A 12,170-nucleotide genomic window follows, 5' to 3' on the forward strand; every position below is an offset into this window, starting at 1 on the left:
AGTACATGGTCATCATCAGGTATTCGTGGATAGTTACTGTGTTATCTGCACCATAATAACCTATTTGTTGAACGTCTATTTTTTCTTTTTTTTCGTCGACCTCGGACTTGACTTTTTATGAGCAACCAAGTTGGTGTTTCTAGAAAAGCAGAGGATGCCCACCCTACCAGTACACCTGGTCAATGCTCACAGTTTTAATTGTAATCGATAACATTCTTTTGATTTCCGCTGGAATCCTGGTTCAGTTGATTTCTCTTTCTATGCATTTAAACAGTAGAAACCGTATTTCAATTGATTACAGAAGAGCTCACTGAATGTGTATTAATCTGATACTTACAATGTTTTATAATAGCAGTTACTCAACCTTATGAAACCATAATTCAACTCAAAAAAGTATAATTTGAGGATTTCTTCCGTCAAAATCCTGAAAAAAAAATTCGATATCTATATAATGCCATTCTATTCCAGAATTTATTGAAAGCGAAATTCATAATCATTCCGGTATAAGGTTTAGCACTGTGTTAACAAGATGAGTTTATGTTTAATATCTAGCTAAGAATGACATACAGTAAAAAGAAACAATGATTAACCCGAAATGACTGAAAGGTAAGATAAATATGCAGTGACAAAGTACTTTTTGTTGATAACAACACCTTGATTCTGCACATTTAGAGCAAGTACATGTTTTTATATCAGTTTCTCCCAAAAAGGTATAGTGTGAATGCAACATTTTTTTTTCAAAAGCACTAAACAATAATTTATTTACTACCCGTCATATGCTATCTTGAAATACAAATAAGGAATGTCGGATAACTTTTATAAAATAATGTATACAGAGGAAGATGTTTACAAAATGCTGGAATTTTTAATCGACAACATATTTGTCCAGTGTGGTGGACGTGTTTTTCAACAAACAGTCGGCATTCCAATGGGAACAAATTATGCTCCTTTTCTTGCTGACCTATTCCGTCAATCTTATGAGGCTGTCTGTATAGCTGATCTGATCAGAAAGAAAGAATATCGTTTGGCTAGATCCTTCAATCTCAGTTTCCACTATATAGATGACGTATTATCTTTAAACAATCCTAATTTCGGGGATTTGATACATCGCATCTACCCAAAAGTACTTGAGATAAAGGATACTACAAACACTGTGAAGTCAGCCTCATATCTTGACCTACACATAGAAATCGATGATAAAGGAAAACTATTGACCAAACTTTACGACAAACGTGATGACATTTCGTTCAGAATTGTCAACTTTCCTTTCATCTGTGGCAACATCCCTTCGGCTCCTGTGTATGGAGTGTTCAAATCTCAATTCATACGTTATGCCAGAGCTTGCCGAAACTACGCAGACTTTTTGTTTCGCGCTAGAACTCTAACAAATAGGCTTCTGGTACAGGGTTATGTTGCTACAAGATTGAAGTTATCACTACAGAAGTTTTATGGTCGTTATCATGAACTCGTGAATCGTTATGGTGTATCCATCAGCACCAGGAGAACTAATTTATTTGACGGGTCATAGGCTTCTTTTCCTCGTCCGTCTACCCCGGACTTGACTTTTTATGAGCAACTCGGCGGGTGTTTCTAGAAAAGCTACTCTACCGGTGCACCTGGTCCATGCTCCCAGTTTTTAGTGGAGTCCGAGTTCCTCATTTACTTTTGTAACTTTGTATGTATGATTTTAGTTTCTTTATGTTCTTTGTTGTGTATGTCTGTTTTCCATGTCTGGTCTTTGTCCCTGGATTAAATTCTTTTGATTACCGCTATTACCTTGGTTCCCTTGTATACTCTTTCATAACGAATCGTTGGCTTTAGTAGAAAACAAAGAAAATAAAAAGTCAAAGAATTGTCCCTAACTCTTAGTAATAACACTTTCAAATAAACTCATATTTGCCCATGAAGAAAACATCTTTTTCGTTTTCTTATAAACTTACCATTATATAATGATATTATTACATCCAGTGCAAAACATTTTATACATATATGTTGGCGATTCAGAACATCTCAAACTGTCATGAATATGCCTATTTTCTGTTCAATAACACATCAGAATAAAGGGCTTTGTAGTTGATTTCTGCTGTAGTGCAAAGGACGGATACTTACGTTTTAACACAAGGGTTGTTGAAATTTTAATGCTTATCTTTGTTTCGCCCAAAAGAGTCTATTTTGAAGAAAGATTTCGCCCAAGTCCTTAAAAAGATACTGGATATTCATATCATGCCTTCGCTTTCCGATTATGTTTTGAAAGAAATTATTGTATACACTGATAGAACTACCCGCTGTAAAATGATTTTTTTTACCTTAATAATATGGTAACGAAAGATGATTCTCCCTATGACATGATTTAAATTTAAAGTAAATACATGTATGCAATTAACCTTACGAAACTATGTTTCGCACAAAAGAGCACAGTTTTTGAGTATTTGTTTCGTCCAAGTCTTGAGAAAAAATACAGGATATTTATATAATGCCGTTGTATTTAAGAATTTACTCAAATGAAAAATATACTAATTCTGATATAAAGTTGAGCATTGCATTAAAAAATTAGTTTGTGTTTAATATCTAGCTAAGAATGAAATACAGTAGAAAGAGTCAATAATTAACACTAAAATGGTTGAAAAGTAAGATAAATATGCTGTGACAAAATAGTTTTTGTTTACAACATCCAGATTCTGTACATATAAAGCAAGTCCATGTTTTTTTTTTAATTCAGTTTCTCTAAGAAAAAGGTATAGTGTGACTACAACATTTTATTTGAAAAACAAAAAAAAACAAAAAACAAAAAACAAAAAACAAAAAACAAAAAAAAACAAAACAAAAAAACACTAAACAGTGATTTAGTTCCTACCCGTCATATGCTATCTTGAAGTACAAATTGAGAATGTCAGATATTTTTTATAAAAAAGTGTTTTCATTACGAATCCAAAGCTTTAATAAAAAACAAAAAGAAAATAAATAGTGGAAGAATTATCCCTAACTCTTAGAAACTACTCTATCAAAGTAACTCATATTTGCCAATGTAAAAACAGTTTTTTCGTTCTCGTATAAATTTACCATTATATAATGATGTTATTACATACAGTGCAAAAATTTTTATGCATATATGTTGGCAATTCAGAACATCTCAAACTGTCATGAACACATAAGAATTCCTTAATAAAGTGATTTGCAGTTAATTTCTGCTGTAGTGTAAAAGACGGATACTTACGTTTTAATACAAGGGTTGTTGAAGTTTTCATGCTCATCTTTGTTTCGCCCAAAAGAGTCTATTTTGAGGAAGATTTCGCCCAAGTCCTTAAAAAATGCTGGATATTCATATCATGCCTTGGCTTTGCCATACTTGTTTTGAGAGAAATTATCGTTTACAACGATAGAGCTGCCCGTTGTAAAATGATTTTGTTACCTTAATAATACGGTAACGAACGATGATAAGATTAAAATTTAAAGTAAATACATGTATGCAATTAACCTTCGAAACTATGTTTCGCCCAAAAGTGCACAGTTTGAGTATTTGTTTCGCCCAAGTCCGGAAAAAATGCTGGATATTCATATCATGCCTTGCCTTAGCCATACTTGTTTTGAGAGAAATTATCGTTTACAACGATAGAGCTGCCCGTTGTAAAATGATTTTGTTACCTTAATAATACGGTAACGAAAGATGATATGATTAAAATTTAAAGTAAATACATGTATGCAATTAACCTTCGAAACTATGTTTCGCCCAAAAGTGCACAGTTTGAGTATTTGTTTCGCCCAAGTCCGGAGAAAAAATACAGGATATTCATATCATGCCTTCGCTATCCGATACCTGTTTTGAGAGAAATTTTGTATACACTGATAGAGCTGCCCGCTGTAAAATGATTTTTTTTACCTTAAAAATATGGTAACGAACGATGATTCTCCCTGCGATATGATTAAAATTTAAAGTAAATACATGTATGCAATTAACCTTACGAAACTATGTTTCGCCCAAAAGAACACAGTTTGAGTATTTGTTTCGCCCAAGTCCTGAAAAAAATACAGGATAATTTCATGATGCTATTGTATTGTAGAATTTTTTGAAATGAAAAATACACTAATTATGATATAAAACTGAGCATTGCATTAAAACATGAGTTTTCGTTTAATATCTAGCTAAGAATAACCTTTAGTAGAAAGAGACAATGATTAACCCTTCAATGGTTGAAAAGTAAGATAAATATGCATTGACAAAATACTTTTTGTGAACAAGAATATCGAGATTCTGCACATATAGAGTAAGTCCATGTTTTTTCTTTATATCAGTTTCTCTAAAGAAAAGGTATAGTGAGAATATAATATTCTATTTTCAAAAGCACTAAACAATGACTTATTTACTACCCGTCAGATGCTATCTTGAACTACAAATTAGGAATGTCGGATAACTTTTATAAAAAAGCGTTTTCATTACGAATCCAAAGCTTTAATAAAAAGAAAATAAATAGTGCAAGAATTGTCCCTAACTCTTAGAAACTACTCTATCAAAGTAACTCATATTTGCCAATGTAAAAACAGTTTTTTCGTTTTCGTATAAACTTACTATTATATAATGATGTTATTACATACAGTGCAAAAATTTTATACATATATGTTGGCGATTCAGAACATCTCAAACTGTCATGAACACATAAGAATTCCTTAATTAAGTGTTTTGCAGTTAATTTCTGCTGTAGTGTAAAAGACGGATACTTACGTTTTAATACAAGGGTTGTTGAAAGTTTCATGCTCATCTTTGTTTCGCCCAAAAGAGTCTATTTTGAGGAAAGATTTCGCCCAAGTCCTTAATAAAATACAGGATATTTATATCATGCCTTCGATTTCCGATACTTATTTTGACAAAAATTATTGTATTTACTGATAGAGCTTCCCGCTGTAAATTGATTTTTTTCTTTGATCTTAATCAAGTAGAAATTATCATATTGTAACGAACGATGATTCTCCCTAAGATATAATTAAAATTTAAAGTATGCAATCAAGTTAAAATACTTTCATCGGCAATATTGAAATTCTATACATAGTGTATGCATTCTTGCTACTTTCATTTCAAAATTTACAAATTGTTTCGAAGCCAATAATCAATAATTACTTACTCATAACAGATGAAAGTTTGAATTCCTCATTACACACACATATCGGGATAATGTAAATAACAAGAAAATCTAATTATCTCTACGGCTAGTGATAATTCATTCCAACAAAGAAATTTAGCAATAGAATTTTCTTAAATTCTAACACATTCACCATTACATGCCCGGACAATTATTTATTCATCAACCTAATATCTTTCAGCATCCGTCAACAAATCAATTCATAACTTCTAGTACAAGATATACTTGAAAGTTAATGCCTATTGTTTTGTTATGAAACAACCTACAAAAACTAATGCACAGATATGGGATCTTCTAAGAGAAGTCACTCGGATCAAATAAATATTTTTTTTTATCATTACATGTATGTCATCTCCAAGAATCATGAGCTCGAACGAATCGATACAAAACCAACATTTTATTGATCAAACATATTGTTGTTTACGGTTTCGGCCATTCTAAACATCTCAAAATTTTATGAGAACGCAATGTTTTTGTGCATTAAAGCATTAGAAGTCATCTAAAATAATATATGCATTGCAGTTGATCTGTGCTGAATTGTGTATATGTATGATATTTATGCTTACAATTAAAAGCTGTTCAGATATATTGTAAAAATATGTTTCGCCCGAAAGAGCGTATTTTAAGGAGAGGATTCTCCTAACTCATGAAAATGATACAATATATTTTTTATAATTTCATGAAAACGCAATGTTTTTGTGCATTCAAGCATTAGATACCGTCTTTAAATTTATTGCAGTTGAGTTTGATGAATGTGTAATATTAGGATACTTATAGTTTAAAACTCACAGTTCACTGGGAAGATTGTTCCATAAAGTAGCAGCTGCCTTGTCGAACCTACGATCACCGTGCGATTTCGTTTTCACTCTTGGCGTTTCAAGTGTCACAGATTTCTGGGAGCGTAGTGATCTTGATGGGCGGTATAGACTCAGAAGCTTTTGAAGATATGCTGGAGCTATACCATGCACATGATGCAGTGCTATAAAAAAGCATAAGATCAGTATGTATTGACATCGGAATTCAACAGGTAACCAGTGTAGGTCAATTAAACCAAGTGCTATTAGGTTATATTTTCTGCGCCGTAATATCAATTTGGCGGTAGCATTCTGAACTCTTTGAAGCTTGTTCAAGCTACTAGATTTCACGCCATATATAAAGGAGTTGCCGTATTCCAATCTCGATGTTAGAGTTTTGCAAGCACTGTCCGTAATGTAACAACGAATTCGGTCAATCTTTGCCCAAGTGTATCCGATAGGCTAAGAAAACATACAATGAACTCTGGACCCAAAAACAGGTCCCTGCTGAACGCCAAAGTTTAATTTGATCGAATTGGGTTGGATGGCTTCCTCGGATACTTGTTGAGTCCTTCTTTGTAAATACGAGAGAAACCATGAAAGAGCAGAATTTGCCGTAACGTCGTTATGTGCACGTAATAATTATGGGTTAATCATTGTTTCTTTTTTACTGTACGTCATCCTCAGCTAGATATTGAACATAAACTCATGTTGTTAATGCAATGCGAAACTTTATATCAGAATTAATATACTTTACATATCAGTAAATTCTGGAATACAACGGCATGATATAAACATCCTGCATTTATTTCTCAGGATAAGGGCGAAATAAATCCTCAAATTCTGCTATTTTAGTCGAAACATAGTTTCGCAGGGTTTTGTATCTGTTAGAATATGAGTTTATTGATCTATTCTATCACTGGCATTTTTAACACAGTAATGTTATGTTTTGAATTTTTATTTTTTAATGGAAACATTTTTTATTGTTTTTAATTCTTTTTATTTCATTCAAATGATAAATATATATATATTTTCTAGATATTTTTACTTTAGCTATAATTTTTAGATTCAGTAATTCATTCTTATCTTGGTTGAGCTTTAACAGCTTGCTCGTCATGCATGAGCTGGTGTCCTCAACATAAGCTTCAATTCGTGTAGATATTTCGGACCAGTTGTCAATTGGTTCAATTACTAAATATATCTGCGAATCATTAGCGTACCAATGATAAAGCATGTCATGTTGTCTGAAAATTTCTATCTAATATTTTTATACTATTTAAATAATGTTTTAATAATTAATTATGCTTTAATTACATAATTTATAATTATGTTTTGTTTTTGTTCGTCTTTTTTTACTTTACAAATTTCTATATCTTAGATACATAATTACTGTTCTGAAAAATATTTCTCTTTTCACATTCTTTTGTATAATTGTAGGTGTTGATTACTACATACTTTGTATTGTATATCATTTGTATGCCGTAAAGCGCTTAGAGTAAATGCAGTTTAGATTGGCGCTATATAAATATTGTAAATAATAACTAAAAAAAATGGTGTTGTCATCACCAAGCTAATAGCTTAGACGAATGATTTATTTAGTATGCCTTAGAAGAAAACCCGATAATAAACAAGAAAAGTCTGATACATTTGATTACAAAGAAATAATTATATCAGTACGAATTTGTGGATAATAATGCATTACAAAACATTATTTATCCTACTTATTTCTCCATTGCATACCTCATAATTCGTTGACTTGAATTTTATATTTTTTCTGGCACAAAAGGAAGTGTAATCAAGAGAATCAAGATTCTAGCAGAAAACAAAAGAATATACACAATATATACCAGGGACAGAAGCAGACATCAGTAACTGACACACACAACGAAGGACATGCAATAACCAAAATAATACTTTACCCTTAATGAAATGTTTTATTACAAATACTGCAACGTTTAATGCAAGTGTAGCCTAGGTTATAGAATTTAATCAATCATAAATCGAAAAAAATAAAAATATGATAAAATTGTGTTTGCCATTGTTCAAATTGATATTATACTTGATATATTTGTGGAAAACGAATGCTTTATTGATTATACCTATCTGATCAGTATCACATTTTATTATTCATCAAATTAAAAAGAAATAATAAGTTTGGAATGCAATAACGCGACAGATTTTTATTCTAACAAAAAAAACTTAATTAAACACAAATGCCCATTTACATGTGTATAGGGAGCAGCAGAAGATTTGACATTCTTTCAATCAAACTTGTGAAGGATCGTTGTCTGATACGTAGTTATCTAAAGAAGAAGCATATACTTCCCCGGGTTGTATCAACCCTAGTATTATAAATCGTTTGTTGTATTTCTTATAAGTTACAAGTAATGATAATGCGACAGTAAACGACGCCTACATGATTCAGAAATGCCTCAGTAAATCTGCTTGTAACGACACCGAGTCACGGTCTCAAGTTTTTTTTCTCCGTGGTTATTGAGTAAAGTGAGAATTTTCCTACTAAACAATGGACTCCTACAAAACCCACAATGTAGCAATTGGTTGAATATTGCAGTTTATTTATACACCGGTCATCTCCGGTAGCCTTGATAGAGAATAATATTAATTTTCTAAGATATCTTTATCTTATATGACCGTAGTTGTTAATATTTTGACAAACATTTCTCTTTAATTACTTCTTCACATATCGACTGTACACGCTATGCAGTTTGACGACTAAATTGCTTAATGACATTTCTTTCATTATTAATTATTTCAACATTTCTTTCTGTATCTATTTGAAAGTGTAACATATCTATGACATAACATCTTGTTGTCAGAAAACAAGGACAAAAAGCAAATTATGTGTAAACAAAACACGTCAATATTTTATAAATTTGGTTTAACTAGGTCAACATAGTACATTATTATAGAAAGTTTTGTTATTGATTTCTATTTCTCATTGTCCCTTACTCTCAGAAACTACTCTATCAAAGTAACTCATATTTGCCAATGTAAAAAACAGCTTTTTCGTTTTCCTATATACTTACCATTATATAATGATGTTATTTCATACAGTGCAAAAAAAATTATACATATATGTTGGCGATTCAAAACATCTCAAACTGTTATGAATACATAAGAATTCCTAAATAAAGGGCTTTGCAGTTGATTTCTGCTGTAGTGTAAAAGACGGATACTTATTATTATTATTTTTATTCTTTAATTCAGTTTCTCTAAGAAAAAGGTATAGTGTGACTACAAAATTTTATTTTCAAAAGTAATAAGCATTGATTTATTTACTACCCGTCAAATGCCATCTTCTACTAAAAAGTAGGAATGTCAGATAATTTTTATAAAGAAAGTGTTTTCATTAGGGCTTTAGTGGGGAAAAAAAGAGAATAAATAGTCGAAGAATTGTCCCTAACTCTTAGCAATTACTCTATCAAATAAACTCATATTTGCCAATGTAAAAAAAACAAAAAAACAACTTTGTCGTTATCTTATAAACTTACCATTACTTAATGATGTTATTTCATAACATCACAAAAATTTTTCCACATATATGTTGGCGATTCAGAACATCTCGAACTGTCATGAACACATAAAAATTCCTTAAGAAAGTGGTTTGCAGTTGTTTTCTGTTGTAATGTAAAAGACGGATACTTACGTTTTAATACAAGGGTTGTTGAAATTTCCATGCTTATCTTTGTTTCGCCTAAAGAGTCTACTTTGAGAAAAGATTTCGCCCAAGTCCTTAAAAAATAGAGGATATTCATATTATGCCTTCGCTTTCCGATACTTGTTTTGAGAGAAATTATTGTATATACTGATAGAGCAGCCCTCTGTAAAATGTTTTTTTTATGATTAAAATTTAAAGTAAATACATGTATGCAATTTAATAAAATTACTTCGTTCGGCAAAATTGATATTCTGTACATAGTGTATACATTCTTGCTACTTTCATCTCAAAATTTACAAAATGTTTTCGAAGCCAAAAAACAATAATTACTTATTCATAACAGATGAAAGTTTGAATTTCTCATTTAACACACATAACGGGATAATGTAAAAAAAATAGAAAGTCTAATTATCTCTACGGCTTGTGATAATTCATTCCTACAAAAAAAATTAGCAATAGAATTATCTTAAATTTTAACACATTCATCAACCTTATATCTGTCAACATCCGTCAACAAATCAATTCATAACTTCTAGTACAAGATTTACAAGAAAGTTAGCGCCGATTGTTTTATTATGAAAACTACAAAAACTGATGCAAAGATATGGGATCATTTAAGAGCATCCATTCTGATCAAACAAAACATATTTTTATTAATGTCACCTCTGAGAATTATTAACTTGAACGTAACATTATTAAAATACAAAAAACAACAATTTAGTGATCATTTATTGATCAAACATATTGTCGCTAACGATATCGACTATACTAAAAATTACAATATTTCATGAGATCGCCATGTTTCTTTGCATTTAAGTATTAAAAGTCATTTAAAATAACAATTGCATTGCAGTTTATTTGTCCTGAATGTGTAAATGTATGAAACTTATGCTTACATTTAAAAGCTGTTCAGATATATTGTAAAAATATGTTTCACCCAAACGAGCGTATTGTGAGGAAAGGATTCGCCTGAATCCTGAAGAAGATACAATATAATTTTAAAATTTCATTAATACGCAATGTGTTTGTGCAACTAAGCATTATATACCTTCTTAAAATTTATTGCTTTTGGGTTTAACGAATATATAATATTAGGATACTTACAGTTTCATATTCTAACAGATACGATACAATACATTGCGTAACTATGTTTCACCCAAAAGAGCATAGTTTGAGTATTTGTTTCGCCCAAGTCCTGAGAAAAAATAGAGGATATTTTCATAATGCCGTTGTATTCAAGAATTTACTGAAAAGAAAAATATACTAATTCTGATATAAAGTTTAGCATTGGATTAACAACATACGTTTATGTTTAATATCAAGCTAAGATTACATACATTAAAAAGAAACAATGATTAACCCTAAAATGATTGAAAGTTAAGATAAATATGCAGTGACAAAATACGTTTCTTTTGAAAACGACATCTTAATTCTGCACATTTAGAGCAAGTACATGTTTTTATATCAGTTCGTCCCAAAAAGGAATAGTGCGAATGCAACATTTTCGTTTTCAAAAGCACTAAATAATAATTTATTTAATACCGGTCAGATGCTATCTTGAAATACAAATAGGGAATGTCGCATAACTTTTATGAAATAATGTATTCATTACGAATCCAGGGCTTTAGTAGAAAAAAAAATAGTCAAAGAATTGTCCATAACTCTTAGCAATTACAATTTCAAATAAACTCATATTTGTCAATGTAAAACAAAATAGCTTATTCGTTTTCGTACGAACTTACCATTATATAATGATGTTATTACATACAGTGCAAAGATTATTATATATACATTTTGGCGATTCAGAACATCTCAAACTTTCATGAAAACGCCATGTTTCTGTTCAAAAACGCATACGAATTCCTTAATAAAGTGCTTTGCAGTTGATTTCTGCTGTAATGTAAAAGACTAATACTTACGCTTTAATACACGCGATTTTGAAATTTTCATGCTCATCTTTGTTTCATCCAAAGGAGTCTATTTTGAGGACAGATTTCGCCTAAGTCCTAAAAAGTACAGTATATTCATATAATGCCTTCGCTTTCCGATACTTACTTCGAGAGAATTATTGAATACACTGATAGAGCTGGTGTTAAATGAACTTTTTCTTCGATTTTATCATGTGGTTAAGAAAAATGATTCTCCCTAAGATATAAGTAAAATTTAAAGTACATCAATAAAATTAAAATACTTTCTTCGCCAATATTGAACTTCTATACATAGTGTTTACGTTCTTGCTACTTTCATTTTAAAATGAAGCAAGTAATCAATAATTACTTTATCATAACAGATGAAAGATTGACTTTCTCATTACACATTAATTTCGGATAATGTAAATAAAAGGAAATACTAAATATCTTTATTGCTCGTGATAATTCATTCCTACAAAGAAAGTTAGTAATAGAATGATCTTAATTTCTAACACATTCACCATTACATGTCCGGACAATTATGTATTCATTACCCTCATTTCTGTCAATATTCGTCAACATATCAATTCATTACTTCTAGAGCAAGATATAAGTCAAAGTTAACGCCAATTGTTTTATGAAGAAAACCACAAAA

The 12,170-nt window shown here is 30.7% G+C and overlaps 2 protein-coding genes across 5 annotated transcripts in view; both read right to left on the reverse strand.

The window, feature by feature from the left end:
• The window catches only part of LOC148604034 (uncharacterized), a 128,027-nt gene that overhangs the window by 100,538 nt on the left and 15,319 nt on the right, over nucleotides 1-12,170 (reverse strand). The window lies entirely within an intron of this gene.
• On the reverse strand, nucleotides 351-11,568 carry LOC148604037 (uncharacterized). Of its 4 annotated transcripts, XR_015915876.1 has the most exons (8): nucleotides 11,525-11,568; nucleotides 10,710-10,800; nucleotides 9,594-9,679; nucleotides 5,922-6,111; nucleotides 4,718-4,804; nucleotides 3,961-4,014; nucleotides 3,215-3,300; nucleotides 351-424 (listed from the first exon to the last, which is right to left on the reverse strand). XR_015915876.1 is itself a non-coding variant. In XM_088548548.1 (7 exons), the coding sequence occupies exons 2-7, from the start codon at nucleotides 10,715-10,717 to the stop codon at nucleotides 3,273-3,275; spliced, it is 453 nt and encodes a 150-aa protein (XP_088404674.1). In that variant the 5' UTR covers nucleotides 10,718-10,800; nucleotides 11,525-11,568; the 3' UTR covers nucleotides 446-3,272. The 4 variants fall into 4 exon arrangements, 3 of the variants coding, with proteins under 3 accessions (XP_088404674.1, XP_088404676.1, XP_088404675.1); XM_088548548.1 differs by lacking the exon at nucleotides 351-424 and having other exon boundaries at nucleotides 446-3,300; XM_088548550.1 differs by lacking the exon at nucleotides 351-424 and having other exon boundaries at nucleotides 446-3,300; nucleotides 3,956-4,014.

This window comes from Perna viridis, chromosome 10 (assembly GCF_037379345.1).
Source record: "Perna viridis isolate PV_CMFRI_1.1 ecotype Kerala chromosome 10, ASM3737934v1, whole genome shotgun sequence".
Classification (NCBI taxonomy): Eukaryota; Metazoa; Mollusca; class Bivalvia; order Mytilida; family Mytilidae; genus Perna; species Perna viridis.

What these genes read in the sequence shown, in the direction of transcription:
- LOC148604037 (XM_088548548.1), bottom strand. An exon ending in AACAATCTTCCCAGTGAACT is followed by an intron (nt 4,805 to 5,921) that starts GTGAGTTTTAAA and finishes TATTTTATTAAG; the next exon opens with GACTTGGGCGAAATCTTTCC. An exon ending in TTTGGGCGAAACATAGTTTC is followed by an intron (nt 3,301 to 3,960) that starts GTAAGGTTAATT and finishes GCATTTTTTAAG; the next exon opens with GACTTGGGCGAAATCTTCCT.